General features: G+C 35.4%; 1 protein-coding gene across 7 annotated transcripts in view; it reads left to right on the forward strand.

The window, feature by feature from the left end:
* Nucleotides 1–20,180, forward strand: part of LOC120523495 (type 2 lactosamine alpha-2,3-sialyltransferase-like) — a 159,976-nt gene that overhangs the window by 104,138 nt on the left and 35,658 nt on the right. For 6 of the 7 annotated variants that reach the window (XM_039744862.1, XM_039744857.1, XM_039744859.1 and 3 more), the window contains 3 exons: nt 8,952–9,018; nt 10,505–10,600; nt 17,108–17,294. In XM_039744862.1, coding sequence (XP_039600796.1) covers nt 8,952–9,018; nt 10,505–10,600; nt 17,108–17,294 — 350 coding nt within the window. The remainder of the gene's footprint in view (nt 1–8,951; nt 9,019–10,504; nt 10,601–17,107; nt 17,295–20,180) is intronic. The other variant, XM_039744861.1, reaches the window with a different exon arrangement.

Raw genomic sequence — 20,180 nt, forward strand, 5'->3', positions numbered from 1 at the left:
GATTACAATATGGAAGCTTTCGATGTCCACAGAAGCTTACATATTGTAATCTTTCTAGTTAGCCAATTAAAAAGTGTCATTTTGCTTGACTTCTCACTACATCCAAAAATGGCTAACATAATCCAATACTTACTTTCTTTTGTTGGATTTTTATTGGCCTGTTTCTTTTTTAGAATTTGTTGTTTGCCAAATAAAATTGCACATTTTATAGATTTCCCTAAAACCCCAGCTTATGAAATACCTATCTTCTCTAATTGTTGTTTGATTAATGATTCTGTTCCTTTGACTGTGTAGGAACATTGAGACTCTTACAGTGAGTTCAGAAAGTATTCAGACACCTTCACTTTTTTCACATTTTGTTATAGTTTTTTGCTAAAATTACTTAAATTCTAATTTTCCCCACACAAAACAACATTTATTACCCCAGAACAACAAAGAAAAAACAGGATTTTACACATTTTTGCAAATTAATTAAAAAAGAAAATAAAAAAAAAAATTTAAAATTAAATATCACATTGACATAAGAAGTTCACTGCTGAGATGAGAAACCTTGGAAGAAACACAGCCTTCTTAGCAGCACTCCAGGCATTTCATGGTAGTTTGCTTGATTCCCGCTTGTATCTAATCTGTACAGTATATAGCATAGCCATCAATTTATCCATCCATTTTTATCATTGTAATATTAAATTTAGATTATATCACGTAACCAATTAAATTTAATCTAGGAACATTTGATAATTTCAGCATAAATTCATTGCAGAAATAATTTTTATTAGTTTCTTAATGTTTTGAAATTAAATCAACTTAGCATTAGCCAGAATCAGGCGGTATGGCATAATTCTAAATCTGTGAAAATACTATAAAGTAATTGCTTTAACTTTTGACATTTCAAATTTAATAATGATAGTCCTTTTAAAATGTATTTTTTACATTTCCAATATTTGCATCTTTTGATGTAAAAATAACATAGTTGTAAAGCAAAGTATGTCTACCACTAGATCAATTTTAACTTTTCTTCTGCAATTCTTGTGATAATGGCTGATGAAGTTGTGGTACTGTATTCCATCACTCACACCTACAGGTTTGATGTAGAAAAGCAAGGTTTTACTCCATGGACTTTAATCTTTTCTAAATAAACTTGTTTATCAGTCTCTGCAATTTAATTTTAATTTGTTTGGTATGTTTTACTCTTAAAATTAAAGTTGTTACCTTGATAATAGATCATGTAAAATAATACACTATTGCATGGTCATGATAGTGATATATTTTTTCCGTCCAGGGTTGTCCCTGAAATCCTTTTAAGTATTATTCTTATACATTAGAGAGCTAATGTTTTGTTTATTAACACCAGCCTTCTTTCTGCTAAACCCAGTCTCTGATTCATAAATGTTTCCCTCTAATCTCCTACCAATTCCAAGTAATCTAAATTCAGTTTACTTTATGTATTACTGGGCATGAATTAAATTTTGCATTGTTTAATATTTGTGTTTTTGGGCAATGTATTATTATTATTCACTACATTTGTGATGGTATCATATTGTGTATTGTGCTGTTAATTATATTTATTTTTTAATTTTATGTACTATATGAATTATTGTAGCAACAAGTAAAATTCTTAGCAAGTTTAGTTAGTTGTTTTTCCTCCAGTCACATTAAAACATAACCAGGTTTATCCAGCATTGTCATTTGTGGCCCTAGGCACAATGAGAGAATATTTGCAGCTGTTATTAAAAGTGAAATAGCAGAAGACTTATTTCTGGGATGTATTTTACACTCCTTTCTCCTACCCACATATTACACCAGTGCAGGCACTATTTAGCTGGAATATGGAGCAGTGGGATGACTGGTGGATGTATTTTTTCACTCAGTATTTTCATTTAACTCAGAGTTAATCACAGGAAAAATACAATTCTTAGATTAAAAGGTGTAGCAGTTTACTTCTTGTGGGTTTTCTCTAATTTGATCAAATGTTGTGTGTAATATAACATATACTGTACAGGATTCATAGGAAATTTGTAAGCCTTACAGCTAGTACAGACTCCACAGATGCTAGCTACACATTTTAACAGACTGAAGACCTTGCTTACATATTAAATTCTAATTGTTATCTTACTGTACTTGTTCTAGTACCACTAAGTATAAAACAGGATCAGACTCGCTATAGAAAGGATGTAGCTCTCTCACAAGACAAATTCAGGGAACATTTGTATAGGCAATCACTCACTTCATCACTTGCTAATTCAATTTTATGTTCAGCATTTAACTAAACAAGCACATTATTAAAATGTGGGAGAAAACCAAAGTAAAACGCATCTCAATAATAAAAGAATGTGTACATTTCCAACAGAAACTAGACTAGGGTTTGGACAGTGTTCTCTATACATCTGAAGCAATATAGTCAGCCACCGTAATCTTTTTTAATCTTCTTACAAAAGAAACAGCATACAGCAACATACGAGGACTGGCAGGAACACTCAATAAAACTGAATAAAAAGATAATCAAGTGACGGTGAGATATGAAGAAGGCAGCTTCGCCAGCGTTTGTGTGTCAGAACCCTTGGGGTGCGTTAGTATGCATCGTGGTACACTGCAGAGCTATAGCGCGTCTTTATGTGAAAACAGCCGTGTCAGATGGGGTTGTATGGATTGATTCTGAACGCGACTGAGGGAATGAAAAGTGAATTAAAAAAAACAAAAAAACAAAGCTAACCTTTATAAGGATCATAAATTACACCGGCTGTTACAGACTGAAATCAAATGTATGATTTTATTCTAAAATAGTAAGACTAAGAGCAGCTTACTTCTCAAAATGGAATACTGCAGAATCGAACTGGCGACCTTTTGATTCCCAGTCAGTAGCCAAATGTATTACGCCACGGAGGCGGTTGTAATTAGTGGGTGTCAATGTCACATGTTAAGGCGGCTTTTTTTTCTGCAGCTATATTTTTGAATAAAAGCGCAATTGTTGTCTTATATTTGTACCTTTTGTGAAAATATTTCTTTGATATTTGGACTTCAGGCTGCATACATTATATAGTTTATGCCTACATTTTGTCATCCACTACTAGAATATAAAAAAGTTTCGTTTTAACAATGTGTTTACACAGATTACTGTAGAAGCGGAACAGACATGAAATGCGTGTGTTCCAAATAACGATCTCTTATTTCCACTCTAAAAGTCCACTTCACTCCCAGATACTCAATCAAGGCATTAGCTGAGAGAAGTTCGTGCACGTTTTAAATTGGTGGGGGGATGGAATAGCCGGCTGCTTCTAGCTTCTCTTTATCAGCACATTTAGAAGACAGAGGACGCTAGCGGAGAGGTGTGAAGGGATTTAAGAAGCAATTTAAGGTGGAACGGATTTACGAGTTTTTTCGTAGGCTCTGTTAATTCTAGTTTTAAAAACTATCCCAGTAATGCAATGATTAGTGCTGCTCCTTTTCATACACTACATTTCCATTTACAAGCCTAGTATAAATATTACATAATATATGCATTAAGAGCTATATAATATGAATGATATAAAAGTACATATATAGACTTATTAAAATTCTTAAAACAGTGATGAACAGAAAAATAAAATATCCTGGTGTACATAGATTCAAGAGAAAACAAATCTCTTGAGAAATTGATCATAAGTACGGAAGCTATGAACTGCTCAGTGAAAAAAAATTATGGGATAGTTCTTATCTCGTACGTACTGGATAATTTCTCTTATGTATGGGATACTTTTACGTATGTATGGGATACTTTCACGTGCGTATGAGATGTTAGATTAAAAAATTGCAACAGTTCTTTTTGGGGCTACTAAATTACACCTTTACCAACTCTACAGCCATTCAGTTTCAAGTTACTCCCATCTCTTGTAGCACAGTGATATAAAAAGCAGAAGGGTAGGCTTTTATTTATTAAAGTAGAGTTGGGATGGTTGGAGATGGGTTTAACTGCAGTCTGCAGTTCCTGTGACATACATTAGGTAATGCCCACAGTGTCAGTCATGAAATGCCCATAGCATGCCCCATTATACTATGGTTAAGATTAGGATTGTGGGAGGTTATCTGACTCACAGGGTTTAGGTACGTGCTTTATATTTAAAAGTGTCTGCACGCTCGCGTGGTGTATTTTTTTATTCTTCCTTGGAAGGAATTTGATGCGCACAGCTTACTTTCTCTTGCCCACTATGTATATATCTCGTGCCTACCACTTACCATAGCCTGCACCAGATACTTTAAGGATGCACCAGTTAATACTGCGTTTGCGCCACATACATTAAGATGAGCACCAAATACTATGGCTTGCAACTATACATCATTTTCTGGAAACAGGACATATCACTAAACAGTTTGATGTTTTCCTTGCAAATTTACATTCCACAGAAATGGATATTGGCAAGTTTATAAAAGCAGGCTATGCATTGAAGCCCAGGTCGTTGGATCCGCGAAGAAGCAGCACTAACCAATGCACTGATTTATAGTAAAAGGAAATAACATTGCCCAGTCCAATGCGGGTATGCTAATTTAATTCTCTGATAAACCTGGCACACTTGCTTACTTGTCTATACTGAAGGACTGTGGAATTTAACATGCATCTAAAGAGTTAAATTCAAATCGAGCCACTTTAATTCCCACTGTTTTCAGGCAAGAAATGTACCCTTGTTAAAAAGCCAAACTTGAATATCCTAGTCAAATCCACTGGCAAAACTGACACACTAGGTCATCCATTGCACTGTACAACATGAACTGCGATAAGAGCACAGCAGAAAGCTAAATCGTGTTGCGGCTGTTTTTATTATCATGCTTTTGGCAAAATGGATCCCTAAATTAAATTTCAAGTGATACATGCTTAGCCCAAACGTAGGTACACATATATATTGTATATATATATTGTATGTATGTATATTAATTGGCTAACTTACCACGTTACCTAGTGAGAACGGTTGTTCAACCATTGAGTGCCCCTTAAACACAGGAGACCGACTTGTGCTCATATGGGAGTGTGCGGACTTTGAAGAAAGAAGAAAAGGACTTGTATCCGCATTTGGCTGTCAAAATCTAACTGTAGTATGAGACAGCAAGCTCTCCTGTCACAGAACTGTAAAGTAAAATTGAGCCAAAGTAGTTTAACAATTTAGAGTGTGACTTCAATATTACAATCAGTCTAGTGCCGTTTATATGAAGAGAGATGTATGCCAAATTTACCACTGAACCTGACTATTCTACCCGCGTTGGTCTTGGCAAAATTCAACTGCATTTAGCAAAAAATTTCTTTGTCAAAAAGCTTTGAAAAATAAAGAGATCCAAATTGATTTAGCTCTTTAGAGCACAAATTAAATATCACAGTCAACTGAAAGAAGGTGTCTTCTTTGCATCACAGGTGACAGGACAACTTTGTCAATGAATTTCCCTAGTGTACCTACATTTGGGCTAAACAAGTATCACCTGCAATTTAACTTTGGGATCCATCTTGTCAAAAAGTGACAATAAAAACGGCTGCAACACAATTTTGCTCTCTGCTGTGTCCTTTAAATATATCAGTTTGTTTTGCACAGTGCAACGGATGACCCAGTGTGGCAGGTTTGCCAGCGGATTTGAGTAGGATATTCAAACCTGTCTTTTTAACAAGGGTACATTTCTTGTCTGAAAACGGTGGGAATTAACGTAGCCTAATTTAGTTGCATGTTAATTCCTACAGTTCATTGGTGTAGGTAAGCGATCGAGTGTCCCAGGTTTACCAGAGAATTAAATTAGTGAACCCGCATTGGACTGGGCAAACTGGACATGCAATCAATATGTCTGTCTGTGAGCTAGTAAGTAAGTAGTTAGCTAACTAATGTCATTTCCTTTTACTGTAAATAAGTGCAGTGGTTATTTCTGCTGCTTCGCAGATCCAACGACCTGGGCTTGAATGTAAACTGCTTTTTTAAACTTGAATATCCATTTCTGTTGAATGCAACTGTGTGAGGAAAACATCAAACTGTTCATGGATATTTACTGTTTCCAGAAAATGATGTACAGTTACAGGCAATGGTATTTGGTGCTCATATGAATGCATGATGCACACACGCAGTATTAGCTGGTGCAGCTTTAAAGTACCTGGTGCGCAGGCTATGGTAAGTGGTGGGCACGAGCACGAGATAGTAAGTTGTACGCTCCAAATTGCTTCCCTGGAAGAATAAAAATCCCACATATCCCCACAGGGACTCCGTACAAGTGTGAAGATGGATACGTGTAAACATAAAGCATGTACCTAAATCCTTTCAGCAGGTAATCATCCTACAACCCTAATCTTAACCATAGTGTAATGGGGCATGCCGTGGTCATTTCTTGACTGATGTTGTGGGCATTACCTGACGTACGTCATAGGTATTGCAGGCTGCAGTTAGACCCATCTCGGGAATAAATAAAACATCTGAAAACATCTTATACGTACACACAAGTGTCCCATACATACATGAAAACATCCTGTACGTATGCGAAAGTATCCTGTATGTATGTGATAACATCTCTTATGTACATGAAAGTGTCCCGTATGTACATGAAAACATCTTGTACATACATGAAAGTATCCTGTATGTATAAGATATTTTCACATACAGGTAAAATTCCGTTACAACAAATTGCCAGGGACCTAAAAAATATCCATCCACCCTAACAACCCTCCTGCCACCCTACGCTGAAGTGTGTCCCAAAGCACAATTGCTGCATCTGTGGAAGATTGTTTGTTTGTCCATTGCCGGGGCAGGGCAACTACAGGCTCACAGCGCTGCAGGGAAGCGCCACAGAAGCAAATCATAAAAGATCAGGGTCGCACTTTAAGTCCCTGTTTTGCACCCCAAAACATGAAGCTGAGTCTCAGTACTTTAGCAAAACCATCTTTATTCAGCTTGAAACAGGAAAAGCAAGGTTATTAATTGTAGCAAGATCTACCACTATTCTATACACAGAAACAGCAGTCAAGCAGGTTCATGGCCAAGTTAGTGGCCAAGTAATACTGTTCCCTGCATTTACAATGTTCCTTGCATCACCCATCGAGATCTTTTCTGTTTGCTTCGGTGAAGAGCTGCAGCAGAGCTCTGAGCCTGCTGTTGCTCCGGCAATAGATAAACAGTGTTTCACAGACACTGTAATCGTAGTTCAGGACGTTCTTCGGCGTTGTACAGTTGGGGAATGTCCCAAGAGAGTTTAGAAACCTCACATTTTATTTGAATGAGTGGCATATTAATAGGAATGTTTCTTGAATGAGTATCACAGAACCACATAAAAACTGCCTTTTCGACGTCGACAAATGCAGCAGTTCGCATATATTTGCAACCCAAGATTTTTGTTCTTTTTTTGGTCGGTCTTTGAAGAAAGTTGACAGTGTTGATGGCGAAATTCCAAAATCACTGGCAACGTCTTTTTTCTTTTTTGCCGCAATCAAGAACTGCAAAAATGTTAAGTTATTTTTTTCTCTAATGTGAACTGTTATCGTTTTTTCGTGTCTGCCATTTCTATAGGAGTGTGACAATGAGTTAAATTCCAATGGATGTTTTTCAAATGTTGATGAGCAATAAGCAAAAGTTATTACTGAAAACCCCCGAGAACAAAAACAGCAAAAAAAAAAAAAAATACAGTACGAGGAAAATTCAAAGAAAGAAAAAAAAAATTGCAGTGTTTCTGTTTGGGGATCATTGTGCACAACTGAGTTGCGACCACCGAACTAACTGCTCTGTGGATTATTCATTCAGGCATTTCAAGGTGTTTTGGGCACTTTATTGTAATGAAAGTATCTGCTGAATGTATTTCTTAGTAACACGATTTCTATAGAATCATGTCTTATGGGGAAACTGTCGGGACCATAAAATCAATCAATCAATCAACATTTATTTATATAGCACATTTTCATACAAAAAAATGTTGCTCAAAGTGCTTTACAAAATGAAGAATAGAAAAATAGAAGACACAATAAAAAATAAACATAAGTCAACATTAATTAAAAAATACTTTGTTGTAATGAAAAGTTTGTTTAATAGAAAAATAGAAGACACAATAAGAAATAAACATAAGTCAACATTAATTAAAAAATACTTCGTTGTAATGAAAAGTTTGTTTAAATTGTTGGTCCTATGGTGACTGGGTATTCTTTAGTGCTCCATTTCACAATAAAATATCTGATGTTGGTGGAGAATAGCAATAGTCTAATTTTGAATCTTGTATCAGAGAGAACATATCCATTTTAATACTATATTTGCTAATTGGTAGGGTGACCTCCTCAAAATATCCATTTATTTATCCTGTTATTCCAAGTATTATTGCTGGATTCAGAGAAAAGAAAGATAATTGAGGAAGACTTAGTAACAGCCAATCACAACAATGACTAAAATGACTAAAAACAGTATGGCCAGCCCAAGTGGCATGTTTAATAAAGTGTTCACCATGGTAAATCAACATGTAATAAGTATTGACTTAAAATATTTCTTTAATAAGACATCTATAATATTTATTTTTGTGATTCATACCACTGTTTCTGAAACTTATAACTAAAGATTTTGCCTTTTGCAGTAGTTTTATGTATTCTTATACATATAAGAGCACCTGCACCTGGTAATTATAGTGTACACTCATGATTATTGAAACACTGTGTTCTGTAAGGTAAAGTTGGCAGACTAAATCATTTAGTAATTTATTTATAAAAAAATAAAAATTGGCTTTATTATTAAGTGAAAGTCAATGTAGCAATATTGGAAAATATTACTGTATATATATGGTCATCTCCCTGATATCTAAATAGGATCTTTGTTGCTGTGCACTGAATGAAGTAGCAAAAAAGCTAATCAAATGGCCTGATTATAATAAAGCAGTCCAATAACCATACATTTCTTGCTGAAATATCTCTTAATACCTGTAGGAATAAAATAACATTTAAAAAATTAGACCACCATCATACAATTTTTCTTTTTTTTCCTTTTAAGAATTCCTATTTCGTAGTGTTTTAAGATTGCTTGATGAAGATTGTGAATTTGGGTGGAATGAAGAAAAGTGAGTAATATTTGTTAAACTACAGTAATAATGTTTTATATCATCTTTGTTCAAGTACAGTAAATTAATATTATAAATCTAGGACCCTCATTTTGCATTATTGTGCCAGCATTTGTAAATAATATGTTGTATCAGTACCCCCAACCCCATACAGCTCAGGTGAATGAGGCTTCATGAACAAGCATTGTTAACAGATCTTTACAGTTGTGTTCTTGTTGCCACATTTTCATTGCCTTGGGTTGCATGTTATTCATCCTGTATTAGGTAATCATTTGCTGCCAACAGAGGTAGTCTTTTGAGATTGGGGACATGAGGTGCTATCACAAGCTATCTGTAAAGAACAGCATGGGTGTGGTATCTCCTTAGATTTGTCATATACAAATTATGCATCCAGTACAATATGTAGTGAAATACTTAGCTGCTCAATTCCAATGACTTTTCCTTTAAAGAAGAATATAAAGGGGAAATAATGATACATGACTTTATAAATATTCAATAATCATTAGAAGAATTATAAGTATGTGATAAATAACTAAATGAATAACTTAATAACTCAATATGAGAGAGTTAACAATATTAGCATCATGTAGTTCTAGATACCTTATTCAATATGCAGATTGATTGTGGAAAAAAACTCTGTAGCACAAAAAAAGATGTATTTTTGGGATGGCTGTTGTTATGGATAATTTTCTCTGTCCTGGTCCAAAATCACTTGGTGTAGATGTCCTGGAAGTAAAGGAGCTCATGCCCATTGATGTGTTCAGCTAACCACACCACTCTCTGCAGAACCGTGTGATCTTGCTGTATGCTTTTTCCTAATCAGGTTGTGATAATTTTTGTCAGAATACTTTCGATGGTGAATGTATAGAAGTTCTTAAATGTCTGGGAGGATATCCTGAAATCCCTGAGGCATCTGAGGTGGTAAAGACATTGCTTTGCCTTCTCCTTCTGTTGATGTGCTTGGGCCAGGTCAGGCCCTTTGATGTAGACTAAATCTGTCCACCCTCTCCACCTGGATGCTGTTGATACTGAGAGGGGGTGGTAGTGCCTCTGCTGTTTCTCCCAAAGTCCACAATCAGCTCCTTTGTCTTGCTGACACTAAGGTATAGACCCAAAGTCCACAATCAGCTCTTTTGTCTTGCTGACATTAAGGTATAGACTCTTGTCCTGACATTATTCAGACAGGTTGAATGTGATTTCTTAGATACAGGAACAATGGTGGAGCTTTTAAAGCATGTTGGTATGACAGACTGGGTTAAGGAAAGATTAAATATTACCATAAACACTGGTGCATACTGCTCAGATCTTGAAAACAGATCCTGAAATGCTATCTTGATCTGCTGCCTTCCTATAAACTCTTATGCCATGTCCTGACATTGAGATGTTTAAAATATGGAAAAATACAATAGTTATATAGTACTATACACTTGTTTATAACTATGTCATTTTCTTTTTGTTTTTATTTATTTATTATTATTTTTTACAGAAGCAGCTGTAACACCTGTGTTGTTGTTGGCAATGGAGCCATCTTGAGAAATAAAAGTTTAGGTTCTGTTATAGACTCATTTGATGTTATCATAAGGTAAATAGCACCACTCTTAATGTTACTGTTAAAATATCACATTTATACAATTTTTATGACATTTTCTAATGCAATACAAAGATTAGATTTTTGGGATGGTATATTTAAGAATATAAGAACAATTTTAATTAGAGCAGTTCATTCATCCCCAGCTAGCTTGTCAGCCAGTTTAAGAATGTTTCTTAGCAAGCACTTTGGTCAAAAAAAGACTAGGTATGGCCAGATTCAGACAAATGTTCCACAAATACTTTTATATGGTGAGATGATTACATTGAACATGTAATGTAGTTTAAAATGTAATGGCATTTTATGAATTTTCCTCATTTACGAAATTGTTCCTAAACACCAAGATTTAGGAGAGATTGTGATTTGTTCTGTTTTGGAAATGCTGGACAACAATGAATTTGCTAAAAGATACCAATTTGACAGAGATGGAGTTGTATTCATAACAAATCTTATTTGCCTTATTGTTCCATCTGCATGAAGAAACCATTTGCTATCTGTTGAAATGAAAGCATTGATAACATTACATGTTTTAACCATAGATAAAATGCAGCTTTGCAATAGTGATCATTTGAGTAGGTCACCAACCATTTTTTGGTTTTTGCACCAAACTTTGAACCCTGTTGCAATGTATGAGATAATATGCATCTTTATACATTATCCCTACCACTCCACGTAAGATAATATTAACACAAGCTGACTTCATGCAAATAAAGATAATTGCCTCAAATGTGGGCAAGCACGCATCTGTGAATCACAAGCGATATCACAATATCCACACACAGGTGGTCATATTTTCAGGCTGTATTGTAGTAGCCAGCATATTACCCTGAAAGTAAATGGGGATGGTATTGAGGTTACTGACAGCAAAATGTTATAACAGGTATGTATTCCGCAAACCCCTGGAAAATCTGCATTACACTTTACAAACCCAGGAAGACTCCAGAATTCAGGCAGAGACTCTTGTCACATTGGGCAAATAAAGCCTTGCAGAAGAAATGGGTGGAAACATGGCATAGCACACAACCTTGGAAGGCTATCTAGATTACTAGAAGTGTGAACGAGACTTCAGAAACACCACTGGAATAGCAGTGACTAGTTTCTGTAACTGTTACATTGAGGTGTTTCCTGTAGCTGCCTTCTTCTTCATCTTCGTCGTCTTCTTATTCATCTTCTACTCCATCTTTTTCTTTGAATATTATCTTTGTGGTGAAGCCATAGTGTATCTGAAAACTGCAAAATGTTATGATGAGTGCCATATTGAACATTATGTCATTCATTCTCAAATGTGAATTCCTACTCCTTGCTGGGAGTTAGATGTGGGACGCTCATAACTGCTTATCATGTCCTACTCTGGGGTAAAACAAATTCTTATACTAGTCAGACATTTATTTCAGTTCCTAGGAGTATCTCTGAGAAGCTTGACAGATACAGGCACCGTTCTTTATTACGCAGATGTAGATGTCTACTTTTATCTGACTTCTGGAAGTTGTTATTACTGCCATTTTTGCACAAACTATATAAATATATATTGTATATAATAAATATTAGGGTTTGGAATCAATTAAAAAAATGAACTAATTAATCACATAAATGGATATAATTAATTGTGTTTAATCACATCTAACATTAAATCATGAAGTAAATACACACCGAGTCACAAAAATATTGCAGAATCTACATAAAGGTTTTAAAAAATTAATTGCATAGTTTAAACTTAAACAATGACCTTAATACTGAACTTTTAGCAAAATACTACTTGACCATGTACAACCTGAATATGAATGCCTTCTTAAAAGACAAGTTGAAAAGAAGACAAAAAGAAAATGAGGCCAATGTATTAATTATCAAACTAGCATAGCATATGCAATACAGACGTAACCAAATAAAATGAAATGATCGAAATGAGCGTTTACTTTGAATTCACTGCTAGAGATTGATTTAATTGAAATAATAAGAATCTCTTAAGTGGGCATATATTAAAATTTGTGTTAATACTGTCACTATCAAAATGTGCCACTACAGAAAAATGATTTACCTACACCTTTGCTCCTGGCATGGTATAAAAGATCTCTGTAGTTGCTGTCTCACTTTAAAACTGACACATGCATTACTTGGGTAGTTATGTTGTGGTCTTTACATAAATTAGCAAAGATACAACAAACTGGAATAATGGGTAGGGATAATCATTATACTATTTCATAGAATTTTGTTATTATCTTATGGTGGTTAGCACTGTAAGCTAGGTGGCAGACTGGCAAGTTACATACAGAGGTACTAGAGCAGGGGTACTGTATTGAATTAAAATTTAAAGAGTTGAGATCCACAAACTTTTTTCCTATCAAAGGTCTGAACCTCACATTTGTGATATGATTCCTACATATGTAGCCACTGAATGTCTGTAAAAAATTAAACATGGTATAATTACCACAGTATTTCAACAATATTTATTTTCAGTTTTCAGTAAGGACTTTAAACATTTGGACGATTTGAATTTAATTGGCCTTGTATTTGTGTGGAATGAAAGATAACTATCTTTAACATAACATATAAAACAAATAAAAACTCTATTTAATAAATTAAGAAGTAAAAAAGTTTACTCCTTCACAATGATCCCATCAGAATTTTTTTTTTTATGTTGGCCCAAAATCCATGCTACCTTTAATTTAATATTCTTTTGCACGGTGCTGGCTACAAATGAATGTGAAAGAACTTTGGTGGACCTATAAGTTCGGTTATTTTACGCGTCCTCACATCAGACTGCCACATATATGTTTGTGCAAATGATCCATGTTTTCCCTCATAGTGGTGCTTTGCATTGCTACTTTTTACTAAAGCTATGATTTCAGAACACATGAGACAAAGTGGTTTTGAACTAACTGTAGGAAGAATTAACATATCGGTTCATCTATTCACCTTTGAAAGTTCAGTTTTCTGTTGTCTTTCTTTTTTTGGAACAAGCCTTGCCTCCTGTCGTTCTTTTATTTCTGTTTTTCCATCTGTGATATTCGCATGTTTTACCCATGCACTGTAGCAATCACATTGATTCGCTCTTCGTTAAATGACACGAATAGATGTGCACACCTCAAGAAGAAGGAAAAAAATGCTGCATGAATGTCATCCTCATTCTCTTATCAGATATGCGTCATGGTCTGGGAAGTACTACCACTCAGTCTGGGTCCACCATTTAGTGATGCCTGTACTAGAGAGTTGTTTTGGTTATAGTGCCACTCAAAGATAACTTATTTAGTACTTATGTGATATGACGTTGATTCAATCTTCCTACAGATAACAAATAAAAAAAAACATCATTTTTACCTTCACAACTTTTCTCTAGCATTGCATCAGGACTGCCATAAACCCTCCTCCCCACCCCTTTCCTCCAACTCCCCTGCACCTATGTCAGTATGTATAAATCAAGAAAACAAACACCAGTGCTATGTATAGACTTGCGGTGTATCACTGTAAACTGCGTTATATTAAATTTTAAACCTTAAACGCTAGAATTACCAAAGCCTACAAAAAACTTGTAAACCAAGCCCACATTAAATCTGTCCACACCTCTCCATCATCATCTTTTGCGTTGTAAATGTGTCGATAAGCACAAGCAGCGTGAAGTGACTTTAGCCGCAGGTGGAAGCTCGACGCAACTGTTATTACGGTTCTGCCTTTATCCAGAAATGGTTTCATAAGCTTTATGACCTTAGTCTCAGAAAGTCTGTCTCCCGTGGGGCGACTGGGGTCTTTTCCTGAATTAGATCAAACACAGTTGTGTAGGGTGCAACAGGAGCGTCCACATACAGCTAAAGTCACTTCAGTACCTATGTACTGTGTCAGCGTGCCCATGTCAATCAAACACAGGAAGCTCTACAGTCTACTTGTGACTTTACGCTGTAGGAAGATAAGTAAATAAATCAAGGTAAATAACATTTGATCTGGCTTTTATATAAGTAAAATATAAATGTTTTTATATAAATACCATCACAAAACATAATCACAAACTGGAATTTGCACAATACCTTGGCAAGCTCTGCAAGCCATGCTGTTTCTTTGAAGGATAGGTGTGTGGCAGACTGACTGGCAAGATGATGCCAGACCTCTTGCTGCATCCAAACGCCTGGTGCAGCTGCGTTGATCTTATATGTGAGTGGACATTTCTTGTGGGGATGGCTTCTGTTCTCTTTCTGAGTTCTGCGTTCACCTCTGTTATAGCACGTTTTTATTTGAAAACAGCAGCGTCAGATCGGGCGGAGCATGAACGCGACTGAGAGAATAAAACTGAAAAAAAAGCCAACCTTTTCTAATGCAACACAAAGAATAGTTTTCTGGGACAGTATATTTAAGAAAATGCTAACCTTTACAAGTACCATACATTTACACTGGCTGTTGCAGACTCAAATCAAATGTATATTTTTATTGTATAATAGTAACAAGAGCAGCTCATTACTCAAAAAGTTTTTTTTGGGACTTGGGGAGGCTTGGACCCACGACCTTTTGGATATGAGTCAGCAGTTCTTACTGTTGTAATACCAAAGAAGTTGCGACAACAAGCTACACTAACCCAATTTCTTTTTCTTCGTTTATAGTCTTGAATTAAAGCACACTTGTTCTGCTTGTACCTTTGTGAAAGTGCTTATTTGATATTTGGACTTAAGTCTTCACACATTATATATTTCATGTCAAAATTTTGTCATTAGTACTGTAACATGAAAAAGTTTCAGTTTTAGGTATAATGTTCAACATTTCTTACATTTCCTGTCATCCTACACTTACATAGATCTTTTTAGATATGGAGCACACATGAAATGCATTTGTTCCAAATAACAATATATTATTTACTCTATACAGCTGTAGGTACCTCACTCCCTGATCAACAAAGCTTGAGCTGGGAGAGCTTTTTGCCCTTTCTGTGGCGATGGGGGATGGGATAGCAGGCTGCTTGTGCTTATCGACACATTTACAAAACAAAAGACACTGACGGAGAGGTGCTAAGGGATTTAAGGTGGGCCAGGTTTACAGGTTTTTTCGTAGGCTTTGGTAATTCTAGTATTAATTGAAATTTTAAAAAAATTTTAAAAGTAGTATATAAATATGGTACTGGATGTGTATGTAATTCTTTAGGTGCACACTTAACTTTTTGTATTATTGTTTCTTAATTTTAAGAAAAAAAAATTGCAATGCCACCCTGATCGAAGCACTGCCTGAGGCATTTGCCTTGCTGCTGGCCCTGGATGCAATAGTATTTTTAACGCGTTAAGCACAAAAATTAAAGTGTTAACTTTTCCTGGCCTAATAAATTATTTATATAAACACCTAAACTTTTGCTAACAATGTCTTCTGACAGCAGTTTTATGTAATTTTCTATCAAACTTTTTCATTCATCCTTGAATGTCATCTACTGTATGATTCTGAATTTGGTAAAGAATGGGATATTGATGAGTTGCTTCTGATTTAGTTATACACACAACAGATAAAAATGAAAAAAATAATCATTAATGTTAAGTGCTACAACTGAGGCGTTCTGTAGCCTTTGGCTTCGGCTAAAACATTAAACAAGATTTTACTGTAGACTTTTGAATTTATTTGCATATATAAGAGCTTTTATACAGTAGAATGCTTCAAGGGACAGGGTGCACAGGTGACTCAATCAGTAATTAGTCACTTTGTGTTCCATTGTAAAGAGAAAGCCACACAACGCAAGTGTCTTGTCCCCTGTATAACTGAAAAATTATTTTACTGAAAATGTGTGTATAAAATGCAAAATATGCATTCACTGTAGCTCAGGTGAACTATCCATGATGGTTACTCTTCCACTTATGAGTCATTCTGGGGGGAAGAAATGAGTTTAGGGGACAGATGTCAGAAAGAATATCAGAGCTCGAAAAGCCATCAGACTTACTTTCTGCAGAGGGAGAGATAATATACACATTTGCATTAAACTTTATGTAATTAAATGCAGCTTTGTAGTTAGATGTCTGTTTTTTGTGAATAGGGCTTTGTAATAGTAAAAATATGCAAATTATTAAAAATAGTACCTCTTGTACCTCAGTACATGTAGTAATTGTTATTAGTAAAACTGGTAGGTTGCGTGTATATTGGAGAATCTAAAAAAAAAAAACCTCATACAAAATTAAGATTTTCCATTGCTTTTAAAATCTATTTTCTGTTTAAACTATTAGTAAAAAAAATAATTTCTCCTCAAATTATTTGAGTTTTATTAATCAGATTAGATTTTGTCATTCTGAAACTGCTTTTTGTTTTTTAGGCATGATGACAAATAAGCCCTGTCATATGTACATGCTATATATATGCTTACAACATTTTCAAGATTTTCTGTTTTTCCTCCTTTTCCTAATTCTGATGTTAAAATCTAATCTTTCTCTTCATCTTTATTCATAAATTACTTTTTTTAATCTCAATACATGATACAAACTTGCTTGAAACTTGACTTCATCTGTAATTTTGATCTTTCCATTCATCTTACTTTCTTTTTTTATTCTCAAGATTGAATAATGCTCCTGTCAGTGGCTATGAAATAGATGTTGGTGCAAAGACAACACTCCGAATGGCATATCCTGAATCCTTATTTGTCAGTCCAGAAGATGTTGATCCAAAGTCCACCTTAATCTTTATGTCCTTTAAACCTAATGACCTACACTGGATGCTGCAAACACTACAAAATAAAAATGTGGTAAGATATTTTATTATTCAGAATATACACTAAATATATATAATATATATAACATTATGATAGGTTAATTTGTTACTGCAAGCTTTTATATTATGTTCACATTTCTGTAAACACTACAATAATCTATCATGTTAAGGAAATGAAAACAGTATGTGAAACAACTAGCAAATATACATGTCAAAGAAAAGGACAGTGTATGGTGCCATGGTATTGAACCATACCTGCCCTGAGTGCATTGCTTTCATTACAGAATATTTCACAAAGAGCATATTAACACACAGTCTCTTTTTATTGGAAATTAAATTAACCAAAAGTTACTGTTAACCTTTATCAAAGAATAATTTTGTGTTTTTTTTTTTTAATTTAAAGAGATATTTGCAAACCGTTCTATTTAAAAGTATGAAGTAAACTGTGCTGCTGTCTACCACCCTACTTTATAAATTCCACATATATATGGTTTTCTGTTCCAAGAAAACCATTCAGAAATTGAGCAAAATGTCCCTTTTAACCAAATTCCACCTATGTCTGTATGTTCCAAATTAAAGTAAGTGCTGGCATCCACCCAGGGCCGGCTCTTGGTTTGTGGAGGCAATACAGTCAGAACAGCATTTTCATACAAGAGTGTGTTTTTTGGTTTTTACATTACAAAGTAATACATTCAAAAATCTGTAACACACCCTATTTTGTTAATTTCTGTAATTCTTTTGAAGTATGAGTCTCAGATATTATGTTTAATAAATTTGCAACATACATGTTTAGTTATAAAGAGGAAGTGCCTTTTTTTAAACTGCCATGGTATTTAGAGAAGTGTGCAGGAGGAGCGATACAGCCTAGTTTCAGATCACAATTTAATATTACAATGGCTAAGCACAATAAAATTATACACCAAAGGATTGTCAGAGGGGGTGTAGGTACCTTGAGAAGCCACCTGTAAAAACACCTCCTGAGAGTGTAGGGGTAAAAAGAAAAAGGGATGCATAAACAGCATTTCAAGCAATATTTTGGATGTGTCTGCCTGCTGCTAAAGTTTATTGGCCTGGATGTATAGCTGTCGACAAGCCTCAAGTTTTAACCTTGACCTTGGGATGGCTCATAAGCTGAAGGAAATTGTGCCATTGGTTGCCTCTGACAAAGTAATAAGCGAGAAGATGTTGAAGTGGAGCTCTGCCTACAGGTATATGGGCAAAGCAGCCCAGAGAACATGGAGCAGCAGAAAACTGCACTGGTGTTGAGAAATAGCTGATAGTTAGCCTGGCAGTCCTTTCAGTGTTATATTTCAGGCAGGATTTATTCCATGGCTTATTTGTATTCTGTTTTATTAGCAATTTAGCAATTTTTGAATTATCTTAAATATTTCTGTATCAATTTTGTTGTGTTTTTTTATAAGGTATTGTTTGGGTTTTGTACCTTTTAAATGTGCAGCCATTTTTGTGTTTCTTGGTTGGAGCCTCAGGAGGTGGGGCCACCATGACATCAGTATTAATTGAGGCCAGAAGGCAGAATTCTACTGTGGTTTATTTATTATAGTGCTGTTGTTTGTAAGTATGGCATTTCTGGCATCTTGGATTTTTGCTTCTCTTAGATTCTAATTACTGAATTATAGATTAGGATTTGTCGCTGTCAGTTTCATTCTTAGGCAAACCATTTTTGTTTTTTGTTTTTTTGCTTATATCAATTAATTTTTCTTTTATAAAGATTCTCTGTGGACTTCTTTTTGCAAAGAAGGTTTTCCTTTCCCATGAGAGACATTTTGATGTATTTTTGGACATTTGAACTTAAAAGCCTGTTCCCAATTTCTGGGGCTTGGACTGGCCTAAAGCCTGCTTTTTCGAATCAGAGGCGGGGTAGGAAAGACTCTGGCCTAGTTTTACAGATTGTTTAGAGGCCTCACACATTTTTTTTTATTTTGTGTGCTACTCAGTCATAGCACTATTTGCAACATGCAAAGTCCATTCCTCTGTCTCTCACATCCATGGGTCATTACACTGGAGTCAGGAGTGGGAGAAGAACCAAATAATAACCTAAGATGGAGGACTGGTTTAACATTAACACTGGTGGAACCCTTGACCACACTCATGAATACTCACTTCACACCAGGCAAACCAGAAAAGGCAGATCAGGAAACAATGCCTTGCATCACATTTACATCTTATACAATGAATTTTGTGCTACCTTAATGACAAGAGTTTTGAGAGGATGGCAGTTTAACATCCTTAGTCTAGACTAAAATGGGACATGTTCCTTCTGTGGCCAAAGACTGTTCAAATGACTGGAACTACCTGGAGAAGCCAGCCATAAAAGTACCTCCAGATTGTGTGGAAAAGGAGTGTGGACGCAGCGCTTTCCATGTCTCTCCCTTTTACCTTAGTAGACCCATTGGCTTGGGTGTGTTAAATGAGACTGCACTAGCGATGTGTGTGCAGGCACATGGACCAAGCAGCTAGGAGCACATGGACCTGCAGAGGACCTGACTAAAGTGGAGGAGCAGGCACAAGAAACTAATTATACTTCTCAGGACCAGTTACCATCAGCATTGCTCTGAGTGTTATTTTCAATTTTCTTCAGGATTAATAAAGTTTCTTGCATCTGTTTAAGTCCATTCCCTCATCTCTCACATCCCCAGGTCACTACAGTATGTAGATTAAGTGTGATAGCTTATGTCTAGTAGAGATAAATGGAGGTATGGCTGGCAAAAATGTGCCATACCTCGGGTGGTATTATTTAACGCACTGGCCCTGTATCAACCTTACTAACTTCCTTCCTAATATTAGATACTTCTGTTGGATGTCTGTAATAAGTGAGTCAAATGTCCTTTTTTACCTTGACTAGTCAATGGTACATCACAGAGGTGTTGGAGGCTGAGGGAGTACACAATTTGCAGAGGAT

The sequence above is a fragment of the Polypterus senegalus genome, chromosome 2 (genome assembly GCF_016835505.1).
Source record: "Polypterus senegalus isolate Bchr_013 chromosome 2, ASM1683550v1, whole genome shotgun sequence".
NCBI classification, from domain to species: domain Eukaryota; kingdom Metazoa; phylum Chordata; class Cladistia; order Polypteriformes; family Polypteridae; genus Polypterus; species Polypterus senegalus.